The sequence below is a fragment of the Bos javanicus genome, chromosome 20 (assembly GCF_032452875.1).
Source record: "Bos javanicus breed banteng chromosome 20, ARS-OSU_banteng_1.0, whole genome shotgun sequence".
In the NCBI taxonomy this organism is placed as follows: Eukaryota; Metazoa; Chordata; class Mammalia; order Artiodactyla; family Bovidae; genus Bos; species Bos javanicus.
In genome coordinates this window covers 35,861,784-35,880,208 of record NC_083887.1, presented here as the reverse complement: position 1 = coordinate 35,880,208, position 18,425 = coordinate 35,861,784, and the positions used below count along the sequence as shown (strand labels likewise).

Sequence of the window (18,425 nt, the reverse complement as noted above, 5' to 3'; positions counted from 1 at the left end):
TCCCAGCCAAGAAACCTTCTTCTTTCTTCAAGTCCTTACACCCAAGAGATGGAGGGGTGTTCAGTCCCCAGAAACTAGGAGGGTGATCCTTGGTGAGGGGCGCCAGGTCGTTTGGGGGAGTGGAAGGGTTTGGTGCAAGTAGGAGGTTCAAAGCCCCAAAGCAGAAAGCCCAATAACACCTGTGTGCGTGTATTAATAGATTGCATCTATGTGTGCAGGCGTGTGAAGCTGCAGAGAGAAGTCAGGTTCAGAGTGTGTTTCCATTAGATGCCTTTGGCTGTAAGTAACAGAAAACTCAGGCTTCCCAGGAAGCACAAGTGGTAAAGAATCCACCTGCCAATACAGGAGTCATAAGAGACCCACATTTGATCCCTGGGTCTGGAAGATCCCCTGGAGAAGGGCATGGCAACCCACTCAGTATTCTTGCCTGAAGAATTCCCTGGACAGAGGAGCCTGGTTGGCTATACAGTCTGCAGGGTCACAAGGAGTCAGATGTGACTGAAGCGGCTGAGTGCACATACACACACACAACAGAAAACTCAGCTCGAAATGTCTTAAACATGAACGGTAAATATTATTTCATATAACAAACTGTCTAGACTTAGTCTGGATCCTGGGTTGATTAATTCAGAGAATCAATTGTATTATCAATGACTCATTTTCCTGCCTTGTTATCCTCAGCATATTTTGCAACAATCATACCCTTTATGGTAAAAAGACAGCTGTTCCTAAGATGCTCATTAAATAGTTATAAATCATGGTGATATACAGTACAATAGAATAAAGCCCTTTTTTTCATGTGACTCTCTTTGAAAGGAAGAGACTCCTAGAGTCCTCCTGATAAATTTCCTCAATCTCATTGGACAACAGTGGGTCACAGATCTACCCCTAAGCCAATCACTGCAAAAGAAATGGAACCGTGTGATTGACTTGTACGAATCAGTGTATCCAAGGCAAGTGAGGGAAGGAAGGAACCTTGAACACAAGACTGGGAAAAGCAGATCTCTAGGGAATAGCCCATAGCTGGATTGCTCCGCACCTGATCTGGTGGAGTGTCATGGACCCTGCTCCTCACTCACCACTCTGAGACCTGTCTGGGGAGAGCACACTAGACCTCTTCCTGTCTATCCCAGGCTCTGGGAAGCCTTGGACAAAAGCATCCTCCACTGGTCACTACTGAATGCACTCTACAAGCTGCAGGCCACGTTCATTAGACACGTGACAGGAAAATGGTCAGGACTTTTCCAGTAGAGCCATCTTACACTATAAAGAACAACATTAAATTGCATTTATTCTTACTTCGCCTTGTATTTAAGGACCTCATGTTGCTTTTCTCCCTTAATCGGATGAAACACTGGCCACTTCGTAGTGAAACTGGATCTCTGAACTAGTCTATTCCCAAGAATCAATGAGAATATCCCAACATTAACAGGAACCGATAAGCAGTGATCTTATTCCCAGCCATGGCTGTAGGATTGGGACCTGCCCTTCCTGAGCACCCCTTCCTTCCTCTCAGCTTTCTGTTCCACTCCACCCTGCCTCTGCCCCAACACCTCTCAAGACCATTATCCCATCGAGGCACCTTCCTTGTCTGATGCTCTGCCCCCTGTCCAGTCATTCCTTCTCTACGTTCAAGGACATCACCTCCACAGATGGCCATCCACAACCACAATCATAGCCCTGAGCGTTCGAATCTCTTGGTAATTAAGTAACCCACTTCCTTTTGAGGAATGGAGGGGCACTTTCCCAAGGGCTCGTGAGTGGTAGGACAGGAAGGAGGTTAGACTGAGGTGTGTATTGGGGGTACAGGCTGGGACTGTGGCATTGGCCAGGGTCTGGCTTATCTGTCACTCATCAAATGCTCTCTGTGGTGTTCAGCACACCTGGAGAGAGAGACAGACTCCATGTTGTAGAATGAGGAGTTCAGACGTTTAGACCCATGGCATGGCTCATAGTGGTGACACTTTTTCTAATCTCCTGATAGTGTCAGAAACATTAGACCATCTTTATAACTGGCAGACAAAACCAGGATTACTCAGAAATGGATGTTGGTGGAGACTGGTTGATTTGGTGTAATGATTTGTGTCTTTCCTCCAGGGTGTCAGGATCAAGATCAAATGCGTTCATGCGGTTTAAGACAACTGCCAAAGATGGCCTGTTGCTGTGGAGGGGAGACAGCCCCATGAGACCTAACAGTGACTTCATTTCCTTGGGCCTTCGGGATGGAGCCCTGGTGTTCAGGTAACCCTTATACTGGCTGCCGACAGCATCATCTTGTGATTTTTCTCAGCCAGTGCAGATCATGCCAAACAAAGGTTGCAGAGGAGCCAGAACACAGTCAGCCAGAATTAACTGTTGCCTGAAGCTCCAGCTTAATTTGAGGCTCCTGGTCTTTCTCTCCAGTATCCATTTCCAGAGCAGCAGTCGGTCAACTATAGCCTGGTGGCCGTATCTGGCCCCCTACCCATTTATGTGGCTCAATGGTAAAGAATCCACCTGCCAACACAGGAGCCACAGGTGCTGCGGGTTTGATCCCTGGGTTGGGAAGAACCCCTAGAGGAAGGCATGGCAACCCACTCCAATACTCTTGCCTGGAGAATCCCATGGACAGAGGAGTCTGGCAGGCTATAGTCCATAGGGTCGCAAAGAGTTGGACACGACTAAGCACACATACCCACCCATTTTTGTAAATGAAATTTTATTGGAATACTGCAACCCTCATTTATTTATGCATTGTCAATGACTGCTTTGAGGTGACAGTGATCCACTTGAGTAGTTTCAATAGGAACTGTATGGCAAAGCCTAAAATACTTATTATTTGGCCGCAAAGAGTCAGACACGACTGAGCAACTGAACTGAACTGAACTTAGAGAACAATTTTGTGGCTCCTGTACTAGTATGTTATTGTCATCTACTCCCCACTTACAAATGAGGAAGTAGAAGGAGGACTTTGATCCTGCCAAGCATGGACATGAGTATTTGGCCCAGTGCTCACCAGCTCAGGAAGATCTGAAGATTTAGCTGAGAGACCTGGCTTTATATTCTGACTCAGCTCCCTAATCCCTGTGGAGCCTCGGGAAGGAGAAGGCCTGCTTTCCAATCTCCCACTGCAAAGAACAAAGCACAAACTCATACCTCAATATAGCAACCCCACATTTGCATTTTTATACGTGCTTCTCAGGTGATAATGGATAAGACAGTTCTAGAAGTTCTACATGAGTTTAGACTGTTCTCAGATTTGTCACTGGGGAAGATCCCCTGGAGAAGGCAATAGCAACCCACTCCAGTATTCTTGCTTGGGAAATCCCATGGACAGAGGAGCCTGGTGGGCTACAGTCCAAGGGGTCACAGAAGTGTCGGACATGACTTAGCAGCTAAAGAACAACAACAACAAGCTATAAAGTAGCTGAAGAATTACCAGCACAAGATCTCACCACCAGAAGCTGGGTGGAAGCTGGGTGGGAGCCAGATTCCCAAGGGGCAGGGGCCAGCTGTATAATATGAAAGAGCTTCTCTAGAGATGGTGATGACACAGCCCCACTTGAGGGTAGAAATATCTTGTTTAGAACTGTGCTTCTCAAAGTGTGGTCCCTGGACCAGCAGCATCAGCATCATCTGAGAACGTGTTAAAAATATACAAATTTTCAGGCTACACCCGTGAACTACTGAAACAGAAAAACTTTAGGGATGAGACCCAGCAATCTGTTAACTGTTTCTCCCGGTGATTCTGACGCCTGCTACGGTTTGAAACGCCTGCTTGCTCTCTAGACCATCTGCTCCATGGGGGAAGGAATTTCTCTGACTTTTCCTTCTTTAATCCCCGACCTGGTGACCTGCACAAGTGTTCACTAAATGATACGGAATTAACTGGAGTTGAAATAGATGAAGGTTAGATAGGGAACTACAGAGAAGAAGAAGAAGGCTGAGTTCTGGGGCTTCAGTGGGTCCTGTGCTGGGATTGCTGACAGCCAGGGTACAAGAATAGAAGTCTTGGCGATTTGAATAAAGGACATTTTGAAAGGAAATGTCGCTTGTCCAATGCTTGCCCCTACATAGCTGAGCATGCTCAGTCAAGTGACCCTATGGTTGTTGAGGACTTTGGGGAGCAGAGTGTGGTTGAAAGCTGGAGGCTGCCCGAGAGCAGTTTGCACCACCTCCGCCCCCTCCCCGCGGCCCCAAGGTCAAATGCTGAGCTCTTCACACCCCAGTTTCAGGCTGGCTGCTGCAAAGCCATTTTCTTGTGGTTTTCCTGTGGTTAACCTCGCCAAGGCCTCAAGTACTTGATTGTGCCCAGAAAAGGGAACTGAAACAGTAGCTCAGCCGTGGGTGGGAGGCCCGACTTCCCCCCTAAACCGCCAGCGAAAACTCAGCTGGACGGGGAAACTCAGTCTCCTCCCGGCCACCCTGCAGCTCCCACTGGTTCTCACACCCTGCCCAGGCCAGACCCCCATGCCCTCTGGGCACCGTTCTTACAACTCCACTCCATCCCGATGTGTTTCTTTGGTTACCAACTCTTTTTCAGGTTTCTGGAAATTGGTCCCACGTTTCTCTTTTAAGCCTGGAGTTCTGGCCGAGTTCTGAGTAAAGGGCATCCTCCCCAGCTCAGCCCCCACACCCCAGAGCAGACATCTGTGCTCATCCCTGGGCCTGGAACCTGGCTGCTTCGCTGCATTTCCTTCCTCTGGGCAGCTATTCCCCCCACATCATTCACCCGGCTCAGAAGTACAGAAGCCCTGGGGGAGGCTGGGCGGAGAGGTATCAGAGAGTGGCCAGTGGTTTAAGATTGTCAGCCTACACAGAGTCAGCTGTGGGGCTCCTATCTGAGGTTACTGGATTCCTGGGCCCACACCCAGAGATGCTGGTGGAGGAGGTCCTGCTGAGTGCCAGAATCTGATTGGAAGATACCAGGAGCCACACCCTGAGAAACCGAGTCTGGAATGGTCAGAAACCAGGGCTTCAGAGTCAGACATGCCTGATTCCCACGGCCACGTGATCACCTGCAGGTTATCTGACCTCTGCAAAAGGAAAGGGTTAATCATGAGGACCCAATGAGTTAATTCACGTAAAGGGCTTAGTGTAAGGCCCGGCATGTCTACTTATTAGTGAGTGATAATGATTATCCCTGATCAAGTGTTTACTCTGTTCAAAAAACTCACATCACGAACATACGTAAGGGAACTGGCACAATATACTATATAAAATTTAGCTATTATTATTTTGAATAAGGCTCTGCTGCCATGCAGCTTACATCAGTGGAGCCTCGAAAGTAAACCTGTTGATTGGGTAGATGAACCGTTTTTGAGGTTTTAGTGTTTGATCCAATTTCAAAGCAAACAACAGGAAATCTAAGATAATACGGTATAATCTTAACATTCTTCACCTAAATGCTTGTCCTTTTTGCTAATTTAGTGCTCAAAGTGCTTCTGTCAGAGAATAAAGAAAAGCACTGGAATTCAACAAAAAGATTATTTATGGTTTTGGTGCAAATTAAAAAGAAAGGGAATCAGAGTGCTCAGTTGAGAATGTGGTTTTTGTTTTGTTTTGTTTTTTTAATTTTGTTTTATGATTATGTATAGGGCATAAAACTAAGTGTGTAAATACCACTTTACTGGGGATATTACCTACTAATTTTCCATATGACTTTGATAACATTTTCATGCAGCAGAGAAAGGGAAGCAGTCTGACATTGGCCAAGTACCCTGTGCTCTGCTTTAACGGAGGCACGACCAAGTGTAAGTGCCACCACGTGGAGGCAGTCCAGTGGCTTCCGAGGGGCCTCACCTGGTGGCGTTTCCTAGTGGACCACCTTTGTGCTCAGACTCCTGGCCTTTCGTGTGTACCAGCTTGAGTAGGTAAACTGGATTCAAGATAACTGATTCATGCTCACCAGGTACATGGGACATTGTAGAGAAAGCAGACACGCATTTATTTGTTCATTTATTCATTCATTCACATATTTTTTACCTTTTTTTTTTAAATTGAGATTTAACTAAGTGAAGTAAGTCAGAGAAAGACAAATGTCATATGCTATCATTCATATATGGAATCTAAAAAAAAATGAGGCAAATGAGTTTATCTACAAAGCAGAAACAGACTCACAGACATAGAAAACAAACTTACGGTTACCAAAGGAAGGGGGTAGGAGGGGATATATTTGGAGTTTGGAATTAACAGAGACATACTACATATAAAATAAATAAACAACAAAGTCCTATTTTATAGTACAGGGAACTATATTCAATATCTTGTAATAACGTATAATGGAAAAGAATCTGAAATCAGACATATATACATATAATATTATCTGAATCAGTTTGCTGTATACTAGCTGGTAAAGAATCTGCCTGCAATGCAAGAGACTCTGTTTCTATTCCTGGTTCTCTTCCTGGAGAAGGGACAGGCTACCCACTCCAGTATTCTTGGGCTTTCCTGGTGGCTCAGACCATAAAGAATCCACCTGCAGTGCGGGAGCCCTGGGTTTGATCTAGGTTGGGAAGATCCCGTGGAGGAGGACGTGGGAACCCACTCCAGTATTCTTGCCTGGAGAATCCCATGGACAGAGGGGCCTGGCGGGCTACAGTCCATGGGGTCACAGAGTTGGATATGACTGAGCAACTAAACACAGCACAGAAACTATCAAAGCATTTTAATTGAACTATATTTCAATTTTTTTTAAATTAAGGTATAATTTACATAAAGTGTACAAATATTAGGTGTACAGCTCAATACATTTTTTAACATACAAACGCTTGTGTGACCACCACTCGGAACAAAACACAGAACATTTCCTACACCCAGGAAGGCTCCCTCATGCCCTCTCCCAAAAAAGGCAATCACTGTTCTTGGCCATTTATTATTATTTAAAAGAGAAATTCCAGGGGGATGTATATCAGGTGTCTGGGCAAGCGGGAGGTTATTCGAGAAATGAGAGGGAGTCGGTGGGGTTGGAGAGTCAGGCCGTCAAGGAGCCAACTGGGCCGCTCCCCCACCTGCAGTGGTGGCTGGATTCCTGTCTGCTGGGTTCCGTGTTTGCTCCTTGAGTACAATCTAGATGAACAGGCATGTTACCAGGCTAGAGAATAGAAGAAGAAAACCCATCCTTTGTCCAAACACAACTGAAAAAGTTTCCATTCACTGGGTTTCAATCCCACTCCAGTCTATGCTGCTGCAGTTGTACCTAAGTCACGTTGTTCTGAGACCTGGGTGTTCCTGGGTGTTTCGGTTACATATTCACAGTCTGGTGGTTTACTTTCACACATGACTACTCTTCCAGGAGAGGCTTGACAGGTTTAACTCTGGGTGGCAATTCTCCCCTATTGCTAGTTCCTCTAGGTGTGCTGTCCATGCTCTATGCGAGCTGCATTAAGCACTGCATGTATTCTTGTGTGGCGCTAATGGTAAAGAACTTGCCTGCCAATGCAGAAAGCATAAAAGATGTAGATTCAAGGCCTGGGTCAGGAATATCCCCTGGAGAAGGGCATGGCAACCCATTCCAGTATTCTTGCCTGGAGAATCCCATGGACAGAAGAACCTGGTGGGCTACAGTCCACAGGGTCACACACAGTCAGACACGACTGAAGTGACTTAGCATGCACACAGGCATGGGGTTATTTGCTTGTCTCCTACTATGTGCTATGCTCTTTATATATATTATCTTACTGAACCTTCCCTAAGATCCTTCAGGGTAGGTATTATGAACCCATTTCACAGATGAGAAAATTGAGGTTCAGACTAATGGAGCAAATTGCCCAAGATCACAGAGCTAGGAATTGGCAAGGCTGGGAATCAAGGCAGATTCCTCTAACCCAAGTGTCTAGGTTCTTTCTCAGAGAAGGCAATGGCACCCCACTCCAGTACTCTTGCCTGGAAAATCCCATGGACGGAGGAGTCTGGTAGGCTTCAGTCCATGGGGTCGCTGAGGGTCGGACATGGCTGAACGACTTCCTTTTCACTTTTCACTTTCATGCATTGGAGAAGGAAATGGCAACCCACTCCAGGGTTCTTGCCTGGAGAATCCCAGGGACAGTGGACCCTGGTGGGCTGCCGTCTATGGGGTCGCACAGAGTTGGACACGACTGAAGTGACTTAGCAGCAGCAGCAGCAGCAGGTTCTTTCTATCACCCCGTGCTGCCTCTCATAAAAGCCCACATAGTAATTCAGCTGTATTTCTGCCAACCAGCTCTCAGCCTTGCTTTATACTCATTCATTTCTTCAACAAGCATTTGGCCACTAAATAATGAAATCTGAAAATTCCACCTCCAGGCTGCTTCATACAAGGAGACACTTGATGTGGGAAAATTCATTAGAAAACAGTGGATTTTTCTGGGTCAGAGCAACAGCTTTGTCTCAGAGTTTGTCAAGTCACCCGAGTTCTATTCTTGGTTAAATGTCGATGGGCTGTGTGGCTTCTTTGAGACTCCAGTTTTAAAGAAAGGACTCATAGTGCTTTCCCTGGGAAAAGCCAAAGCTTTCTATTCTTGCTCTTTTGTTGGCTTGAGCGCATAGAAGAGCTCAGTGACTAATCTGGGTTTCCTCTCAATTTCCTGTTTCTTGGCCAATGAGCTAAAGGAGAGACATGTCCTCTTACAACATGAGGAGAGAGTTGTCTGGGTGGAATGCATTTTCCTTCAAAAGCATGATTACATGGGCTTTATTATATTATCAAGGGGTGATCTATGCAGCTGGCTCAGTGCCCAGCCTAAAATAGTCACTCACTAAATATTTGTTGTTTTTAATTAAATTAGAATAATTGAATGAACACTGGACTAAGAGGGATATTTCTCTCTGGTAAACAACATATGCAAGTCTTCTGATCCCCTTAGCATATCAGGGTATCTGGCAACTGAAACAGAAAACAGAAGCTTCAGAGTGGATCTGCTATCCAAGAAAATGTGGCAGGGGGAGGCGCGCAGGTAAGACCCCAAGTGCAAGTCCTATACTTTGGCTTTGAGATTTTAGGCCAATTCCCTTAAACTCTTTGGGACAGCCTACTCTGCAATGTTTTGTTCTGTTCTGTTTTTTTGAAAAGTGAAAACACATGTATTCGTTTCTGAAGACTGCCATAACAAATTACCACAAATTGGGTGGGGATAGACATGTGTTATCTCACAGTTCTAGAGGCGAGAAGTCCGCCCCGGAGGCCTTACAGGGTCACTTCCTTCTGGGGCTCTGAGGAAGTCTGCTCTGTGACTCTGCTAAAATTCTGGTGATCGCTCACACTCCTTGTCTTATCGCTGTATCATTCCAGTCTCTGCCCCTATCTTCACATGGTGTCTTTTGTGTGTCTCTGGGTCAAAATTTCCTCTTTTTATAAGGACACTAGTCATATTGGATTTAGGGCTTCACTAACCCCAAATGGGGCTTCCCAGGTGGCTCAGTGGTCAAGAATCCGCCGGCAATGCAGGAAATGTGGGTTTGATCCCTGGGTCAGAAAGCTTTCCTGGAGCTTCTCCTGGAGTATTCTTGCCACTCCAGTATTCTTGCCTAGAGAATCCCATGGACATAGGACCCTGGCAGGTTACAGTCCATGGGGTTGCAAAGAGTCAAACGTGACTTAGCGACTAAACAACAACAGTAACCACATATGACTTCCTCCCTAACCCCATATAACCCCAAATAAACTCTCTTAACTAATTGCATATGCAAAGACCTTGTTTCCAAATCAGTTCACTTTCTGAGTTTCTGGCTGCTAAGCTGCTAAGTCACTTCAGTCGTGTCCAACCCCGTGCGACCCCATAGACGGCAGCCCACCAGGCTCCGCCTTCCCTGGGATTCTCCAGGCAAGAACACTGGAGTGGGTTGCCACTGCCTTCTCCAATGCATGAAAGTGAAACGGAAGTCGCTCAGTCGAGTCCGACTCTTCACAACCCCACGGACTGCAGCCCACCAGGCTTCTCCGAGTTTCTGGACCCAAGTTCAACTCCTGGGTCGGGAAGACCCCCTGGAGGAGGGCATGGCAACCCATTCTAGTGTTCTCACCTGGAGAATCCCACGGACAGAGGAGCCTGGCGGGCTACAGTCTACGGGATTGCAAAGAGTCGGACACAACTGAGCGACTAACACTTTGGCTTTTCACTTAGATTCTGGGTGTTCATTAATTTTGGGGGGATACTGTTCAACCTAGTACAACACCTTACAAATGATAAAGTCCTTCTTTTTCCTTATACAGTAATAGTATACATGGAGCCTAAAATAAATCAACTTTGAGGGCATTATGGTAAGTGAAAAAAGCCAGTTACGAAGAGACAAAAACTGTTTGACCCTACTATAAGGTACCTAGGATTGTCAAATTTACAGAAAGAGAAAGTAAAATGGTGGTTGCCATGGACTGGGGGAGGGGGAAATGGGAAGTTGTTTAATGGGTACAGATTTTCGATTTTACAGGATGAAAAAGTTCTGGAATTGTTTACTCTGCAATGTGAATATACTTAACACTACTGGACTGAACACTTAAAAATGACTAAGTCTGGACTTTGATAGAGGTCCAGTGGTTAAGACTCCATGCTCCCAATGCAGGGGGCAGAGGTTCAATACCTGGTCAGGGAACTAAGATCCTCTTTGCTGCACAGTATGGCCAAGAAAAAAAAAAGGTTGATCGTAAATTCTACCACAATTAAAAAATAAAAAATCAGTTTTGATCATTTATGGCCTAATTTGGGAACCTAGTGTCTTTTTAGCATTGTTTTGTGTTAAAGAATCTACCTTCTGAGCTCCAGAGAGCTTTCTCATTGAGAATCATTTATGAATGACAGTCTGCCTGTGTGTCAGTGCTATTTTCTGTTCTCTGTCTTGTTCTTCTCTGACGCCTTTAGCTATAACCTGGGCAGTGGTGTGGCATCCATCATGGTGAATGGCTCATTCAACGATGGTCGGTGGCATCGAGTCAAGGCCGTTCGGTGAGTACCTGTCACAGCATGAGACAGAGCTGATGGGAGCGCTCTCCAAGTCCCTGTAGTCCCACTTCCTGTTCCCCCACCTGGCCTGGCATCCCAGTATCCCTGATTCCACTCATTAGGGCATCTCGGTACCAACTCCCCCTGTGCCCATCACTAACACTGCAGGTCAGAAAGGCTGAACTCCCAATCTTCACTCAACAAAGGCCTTTTGGAGAAGGAATTATATGATGGCTAAACTGGAGGAGGGTCTGGTCATCTAGTGAGATCTAGATATCTCTATAGTGAGATAAGACTTCAGGACAGGTAGACTTTGAGGACAGAGAAGGCAATGGCACCCCACTCCAGTACTCTTGCCTGGAAAAATCCCATGGGTGGAGGAGCCTGGTGGGCTGCAGTCCATGGGGTCGCTAAGAGTCAGATACGACTGAGTGACTTCACTTTCACTTTTCACTTTCATGCATTGTAGAAGGAAATGGCAACCCACTCCAATGTTCTTGCCTGGAGAATCCCAGGGACGGGGGAGCCTGGTGGGCTGCCATCTCTGGGGTCACACAGAGTCGGACACGACTGAAGCGACTTAGCAGCTGCAGCAGCAGACTTTGAGGAATGCTTCTATTCTCATTATGCAAGCAGTTGCCCCCACCTTTTTTTGTTTTTTTGACATTACATTACCTGAATCTTAGAAGCCATGTGTACCCTGCCCCAATTACACATCCTCCCCCTGCTCACAGAGCTCACTACCCTCACTTCTAATTGATTTAGGGTGAATCATTCCTTTGAAATTAGTTTTGCTATGTATCTATCCCTAAAAATATATTTTTAGAAACTGATTAGCAGGTCCTAATTCAGCTGTATAAAGAAATGTCAGTCCTGCCACGCTTGATGCAGGTCTCGAGATGAGCTGAACAGTCTTTGGCTCAGGTTCCCTGAGAATATACCATAGTACTTTCTGGGGAGGTCAGTAGGCGAGGTCATGAGCGAAGCTGGGGAAACATGGGCCCACCATGGTGTTTCCCACGCAGTCCATGTACAGGCTATGATGGGAGTAGTCTTGCTGGACCCCGTTCTTCTTCCCATTGTGCTTCCTTCGATTCCAAAGGATGTGGCAGGGCACAGAGGCAGACCTGTGCCCGTCAGCTGTCCGGGTGACCTTGAAAGTCCTTGAGAGAGTGATTTTGATGAAGCCCCAACTCTGACTTGTTAAAAAGAGATGTCTTCCTGTAGTGAATATTTACTGGAGTAGGTAGCCATTCCCTTCTCCAGAGGATCTTCCCAACCCGGGGATCGGACCAGGTCTCCTGCATTGCAGGCTGATTCTTTACCGCTGAGCCCCTGGGGAAGCCTCAAACTGCTCATACTCCAGCTCAATTCCAAGATCCTTCAGACTAGGTGGCTTCTAGGTTCTTCACTTTACATTTTTCAAATCTAAGATGCCATTGATTATAAAGTATATCCTCATTTTGGACATATTAAAAATGAAAAATTCTTAGAACTGATGAAATAAAGTGTGGAAAATGGAATTTTTAGAGTAATGGGGAAAAGCCGTCACAGCAGGCAAGGCATTGCCCATCACATCCTTCTGGTATGAGATTTTGAAAAAGCATATCCAAAACGGGGAAGCTGTGTGGTCTCAAGGGTGATTATAGAACAGGCTAGAAATATCTCTAAAGCTAGTTGCTAGAAGAGCTGCTATCAATAAATGAGATTTAGGCAACCAGATTTCTATCATTATACCCCACTCCCCCCACAAAAGGAGTAGGGCCCAGAAGTTTTGGAAGGTAAATGAGGGGCCGAAAACAGATTGGCTTAAAAATCTTACTTAAGGTGTTAGACCCCAAGCTCCTTCTACTTCATATAGCTGGCATGCTGCCCTTTCCCTCCCCATGGAAGAATAATGAAAGTCAATTCTCTGGAGAAAATGAATAAGGGTCTTTGAAATGGGAGACATTAGGTATAGCTAAACATTGGACTAGTCTACTCTGTCTATATTAATACTGGAAACTATGTGAAAGTTCTGTGTTGACTATTAAGAGCCCTATAAATCTTCCCCCATTGAGATTCCAGAGTGCTGAGAGCCAGGCCTGTACCCCACAGTAGAGTAGGAAATCCAGGTATCCCCTAGTGGTTGCACCAGATCACAATACAGTCACAGAAGCTATCCTGCACATGCGGCTCCCATAGGGCTTCCAGTCTCCTCCTCAGTCCTCAGCACTGAACTGTGGAGTGGCAATCGGGGATCACTAAGCATTTGAAAAAAATCTCCAATATCAAACATGGATATCAGAACAGATACATAGAACAAAGCAACTTGGAGGAAACAAACTATGAATGAAAAAAAAAATGATATTCACATCATCAGAGAGATAAGAGTTTCTTGTTTCTGTTAACCTGAGAAACAAGAAGTGATGGCTATCAAAAAAAAAAGAAAAGGAACAGTAAAAGACAAGAAAGAACTCATTTTAGGAGAAGAAGGAGGAGAAGAAAGAAGAAGAGGTGTGGCTGGTTCTTGGAAACCCCTTAAAATGCAAAGTCCTTGCACAGAGGAGCACCTCCATCCTGCTGCCACTTTGGGGTGACTCTGGGTCCTTTGGCTTCCCAAGTGGCGCAGTGGTAAAGAATCTGTCTGCCAATGTAGAAGCTGCAGGAGGTGCGGGTTGGGAAGATCCCCTGGAGGAGGAAATGGCTACCCACTCCAGTATTCTTGCCTGGAGAATCCCATGGACAGAGAAGCCTGGATGGCTATGGTCCATGGGGTCGCAGAGTCAGACACGCCTGAGCATGCATGCATGCACCACATGGGTCCTTTAGAAGCCTCTAAACCATTCTTTGTTCTCCCCGAGAGTGATCCGCCGATGGGGACTGCCACATTGGTTTCTCACTGTGCTTAGAATAACATCACCATGTGTCACCATGTCACCACCACGCCTCCCATTAAAGTTCTCTGGTTCCATCCCACATTCGGAATAAATTCTAAGCTTTTGCCCCTCAACATCTGCTTCTGGCTTCACATTTTCCTATTCTATTCCCACCTCTGGAATTCTGTATGCTCAGACTGTCCAAACCCCCGTGTCTTTTCTCTCTTTGCGGTTGCCACTTCCTGTTTGCATTACCCTGCTCCTTCACCTGACTCACCCAGCCTTCAAAATGCATCTCAGACAGAATCTTTGTTGAGAAGTTTCCCCTGGCCTTCTCTCCATCTCCGGTAGGATTTCACAGCACCTGGGCATTCTTCTACCATAGAGTGGTAACACTGTGATCACTGGCAATTTTTTCTTTTTTTTTGGCCTCAGGAATTTGGGTGATTTCTTGGTTTGTTTCATTTTGACAGCTCCATCATTTAGTACAGTGCCTGGTGCTTAGTGAGGACTTGAATACATTTCTGTTAACATGAGTACATGATTGAATGATTAAAGGAAGCTCCAAAGCTGGTGGTGGTTTTTACAGGGATGGCCAATCAGGAAAGATAACCGTGGATGACTATGGGGCCAGAACAGGCAAGTCACCTGGCATGATGAGGCAGCTCAACATCAACGGAGCTCTGTATGTGGGTAAGTGACCTTGACCTCCAGCAGAACCTCAGTTATCCAGTGCCTTTTCTTCTTAGTCTTCCCTTTGTTATGCTGGGGCTTCCCAAAGTCGTGCACTTCACTGGATCAGTCAAATACTTGGAAATCGGAAACTTTTCAGATATTCCATTCTTCCATTTTCTGAACTTCTGACTCATGGCTGAAGGGTCAGGAAACACTTTAGATGGTTTTGTGCTGTGGACCAATCCACCAGGAAAACCCTGCTTGTTTATAGAACAGGAACCTGCTAAATATAGCTCCTGGAATTCTCCTGGAGGAAGGAGTATCTGTCTTTCTGGCCCCTCGCAGAATTAGAATGAGTGGTATTTTTATAAATAGCTTAGAACCCGCTAATGCAGACACATAAACATGGAAAGACACCTCTGCCTGTAGGATATTTCCTAAAAGTGAACTTAATTGAAAGCATTCAACATCATTGTGTTTCTTTTGGTTTAAGATGGCATCATCTCTTATCACATACTACGTATTGTTGACATTATACAGCATTTCTTTTTTTTCCCCCCAAATTCACCAGGTACTGTGTTGCTTTAAGTGGTCAGCTAGGTCAGAAAATCATGTATGAAGTAGATACTTAACGGCTCTGATTGTGTATCTCACTGATCCAAGTCAACTTGTCTCTTCAAGGTTAATTATGGACTAGATGCGATGTCCAAAGTTCTAGGTTCTGCACCCTTACCTTGTCCTGTCAGTTGAGGGACGTGTTGGTCAGTAGCCACTCAAGCATCCTACAGAGACGTCCTCCTCTTTGGCTCAGGTCATCTCCCTCTTGCTTCCTGGCAGGTGGAATGAAGGAAATCGCTCTGCACACTAACAGGCAGTACATGCGAGGCCTCGTGGGCTGCATTTCTCATTTCACCCTGTCCACCGATTACCACATTTCCCTGGTGGAAGACGCCGTGGATGGGAAAAACATCAACACTTGTGGAGCCAAGTAACACCAGCTGGCCCTGCCCAGAAGACCGAGCCTTCTATCCTGAGAGTCCCGGGGGCCCAAGACCCTGCCTGACACAGAGGTGTGGGGACCAGGAGTGTGTCTTGTCCTCAAGGAGCAAGTTCACCCTGATGGGAAACTAGAACCGAGGCAGGAATCCCTCGGTGGCCTTTCCTGCTGACACTCTGTGGGCCAAGCCCAACGGAACACTCTGTGTAGGAAGCATGAGACTTTGTCCACTGAGTGTGTGGTGGCTGCCAGAGAGCACACATCAAGGCGAATTTACGAGCCCGTCTGCTGTAGTTCAATGACTGTGTTGTGATTCATAGTTCATTTTAAAAAAAAGAGAGAGAGACCCAAAGGGCAGTATTAAAATACTTCTCTCCTCTCCTGACTCATCACACTCTTACTGACAGCAGAATGACTGTAAAACCTTGACCCTCCGTTTTCTCACTTCGGCCCATGAATAACTAGGATTAACCCCTTCCCCTCCTCGCTGGCTGGTTCAATGTGCTCTGACTATGAAAATAAGGATGAAGGGAGACTAGAGATAGAATCATAATTATGAAGCTGCCCCCCCCAACCCTGGAAAGTTTACCTTTAATGAGAAATCCTTACTTTTTATAATGCAAATCTCAGAAAATGGGCACCATGATTTTGTAGCTCTCCTTTTGTATGTGTATATTTTTATAGCTACCGACTGTCCGTGCGGTATACTTTTGCGAGTTTGAGTGGACGACCCTGAGTTCTTCGCACACTTCCTAGAATTTTCTCCCAAAGGAGACTTGTGTGGGCCCTTCGTGGCATCAGCAGTGTGGGGTGGGTCACAGGGGTGGGCACCTTGGGGAGCTGACCATTCCCTCTTGGTAAAGGATGGCTCAAAGAGGCGAATATGAAGCTTCCCGAACAAGCAGATGAGAAGGCGCCTGTGTTACTGAGGTGGGTCACTGTCCTGGTTTTGAGAGAGGGGGATGTCTGTAGTACACTTGAATAAAAGAGATGAAGGCTACCGTGCGTTCATTTGGTTGTTCATTCACCCGTGGAGGGCTTACTGCTCCCTCCCAAGGCCGTGTCCAGAAATGGACACGAATGCAGTCAGTGTTTCTGAGGCTGGGCAGTGGGCACCCTCGGCCTGGTCTGAGCATCTGGACAAGAATCAGTGAAGCAGGGTTGCTTCCTTGGGAGTCACCATGGTGCTGCTTAGCCAGCTCATGAGTGACGCTGGGGACGGCGGGCTCCCTGGCAGATCCCACGTGCTGGGGCTTGCTGAGGAAGGTGAGATGAATGCTGCTACCAACCTAAGAGGAGGGAAATATGATCCACTCACAGAGGCGACTACGAGTAGCTCTGCCGTGACTCTCCTCTTGCGTGTGCAGCAGGCTCTCAGCGAAGGCTTGAAACTTTGCACCAAGCACCGTTCTAGGCACATTAAGAGTTCTAAAAAATGAATAAATAAACTAGAGACATCCACCTTGAATTTCAGCCTTCTGCCTCCTGTCTTTGGGGACCTTTGGTGACCAGGATGCTTCATCCCAGAGCAATAAAGGTAACAACAGTTTGTCCTCTCCTACCTAATGTCACCTTGTGAGTGCAGTGTGGAGAAAGTTACATGGTGGAAGGTGGGTGTCACCACCTCCCCCCCACCCTCACCTCAACACCGTCTCCTTGGAAACATCCAGGGGCAGGGCTTCCAAGATATAATGGAGTTGCTTTCACAACTCCAGTTGAGTCACATTTTGAATCAATTGCCTTCAGTCAAAAAAAAAGTGAGCAAACTATTCAGCTGAGCTGAAGCCAGAAGAGTTGTGCTGTTTCTCTCTATGACTGTTATCCAGGGAAACACGCAGTAACCTGGGGGTGGGGACCTGGGAGTGTGTGTTGGAGCTGATGAGGATGCTGAACTGCCTTGCTCTGGGTGGGATGCAAAAGGAGCTGGGAGGGGAGGGGTGACGTGTGATGGAGTCAGAGCTGTAGAGATGCTGCGGGTGAGAGGGCACCAGAGTAGGGGGCCCCAAGAGGAGCTGATCACATGGGAGGCTCAGGATGGGAGAACAGGCTAAGAGATAGTATGTACCAAGCTGGGAGCAAGCTCCTTCACCCTCTCAGTGGCCCCAAATCAGGAAACGCGGGGTGACTTTATAAAAGCAGTGGTGGTTGGCAGGATAAAAACTTTGTCCTGATGCTAAGGGATTAGATTGGGGTTTAGGTGAGCAAGAGACCCAGGGAGAACTCAGGCTGGCTCTGTGGCTCCCCTAGGTTCCTTGCTAAGTGTATCTGCTATCTATTGTCCTGATAATGCTGCCTGACAAGCAACCACAAAACCTCAGTGGCATACCGCAGAGATGTGCTGATTGCTTCCACGCCTTAAGTGGTTGGCTTGGCAGCCCTGCTGATCGGAGTTGAGCTTGACTTGGCGGTTCTTCCAGCCTCAGCGGGACTTGTTCACAAGTGTAGGGTGGCTCACTTAGCATGGCCTTGGCTAGGACGAGGAGGTGGCTGGGGATCTGCTCCATCCTCCTGCTGGGACCAGTGACCTAGCCTGCCATGCCCTTTGCATGCTGATGGAGGAGGGCGAGAGCACCAGAATCGAGGTCTAAGGCCTTTGACAGCCTGGGATTGGCCCTTCCTCGCGTCACTTCTGCCACATTGTGTTAGTCCGAGTCCATAGAGTCTAGGGATGAAGGAATAGACTCTTATCTCCATTGTGAGAGCAACTACAAAGTCGCGTGGCCCCGGGCAGGGATTCAGGGAGAGTGAGAAGTCAGGGCCATTAGTGCAGAGTCCAGGGCAGCAAGTCCTGGGACGCTGCGGTGACAGCCCAGCTGAGGTGGGGAGGGACTAGCCCCGCCTCCAGCCCTGCCTGCCGCGCCCTGTTGTCCCCATTCCGCCTGCTGCCGTGTTCCTGCTGAGGGGGATGGGACCTGTGCATGGCTTTGTGGCAGCGGCTCCGTGGAAGGCAGGAGCCGGGGGCTGGCTGGACTCTTGGCTGCCCAAAGAGGTTTGAGGAGCAGC

At 47.0% G+C, this 18,425-nt stretch overlaps 1 protein-coding gene across 2 annotated transcripts in view; it reads left to right on the top strand.

Annotated features, from left to right (window-relative positions):
• EGFLAM (EGF like, fibronectin type III and laminin G domains) overlaps window positions 1–16,422 on the top strand; it is a 193,843-nt gene extending 177,421 nt beyond the window's left edge. For both annotated transcript variants that reach the window (XM_061393685.1, XM_061393686.1), the window contains 4 exons: window positions 2,098–2,241; window positions 10,812–10,895; window positions 14,340–14,443; window positions 15,263–16,422. In XM_061393685.1, coding sequence (XP_061249669.1) covers window positions 2,098–2,241; window positions 10,812–10,895; window positions 14,340–14,443; window positions 15,263–15,417 — 487 coding nt within the window. In that variant the 3' untranslated portion in view covers window positions 15,418–16,422. The remainder of the gene's footprint in view (window positions 1–2,097; window positions 2,242–10,811; window positions 10,896–14,339; window positions 14,444–15,262) is intronic.
• The last annotated feature ends 2,003 nt before the right edge of the window (window positions 16,423–18,425 follow it).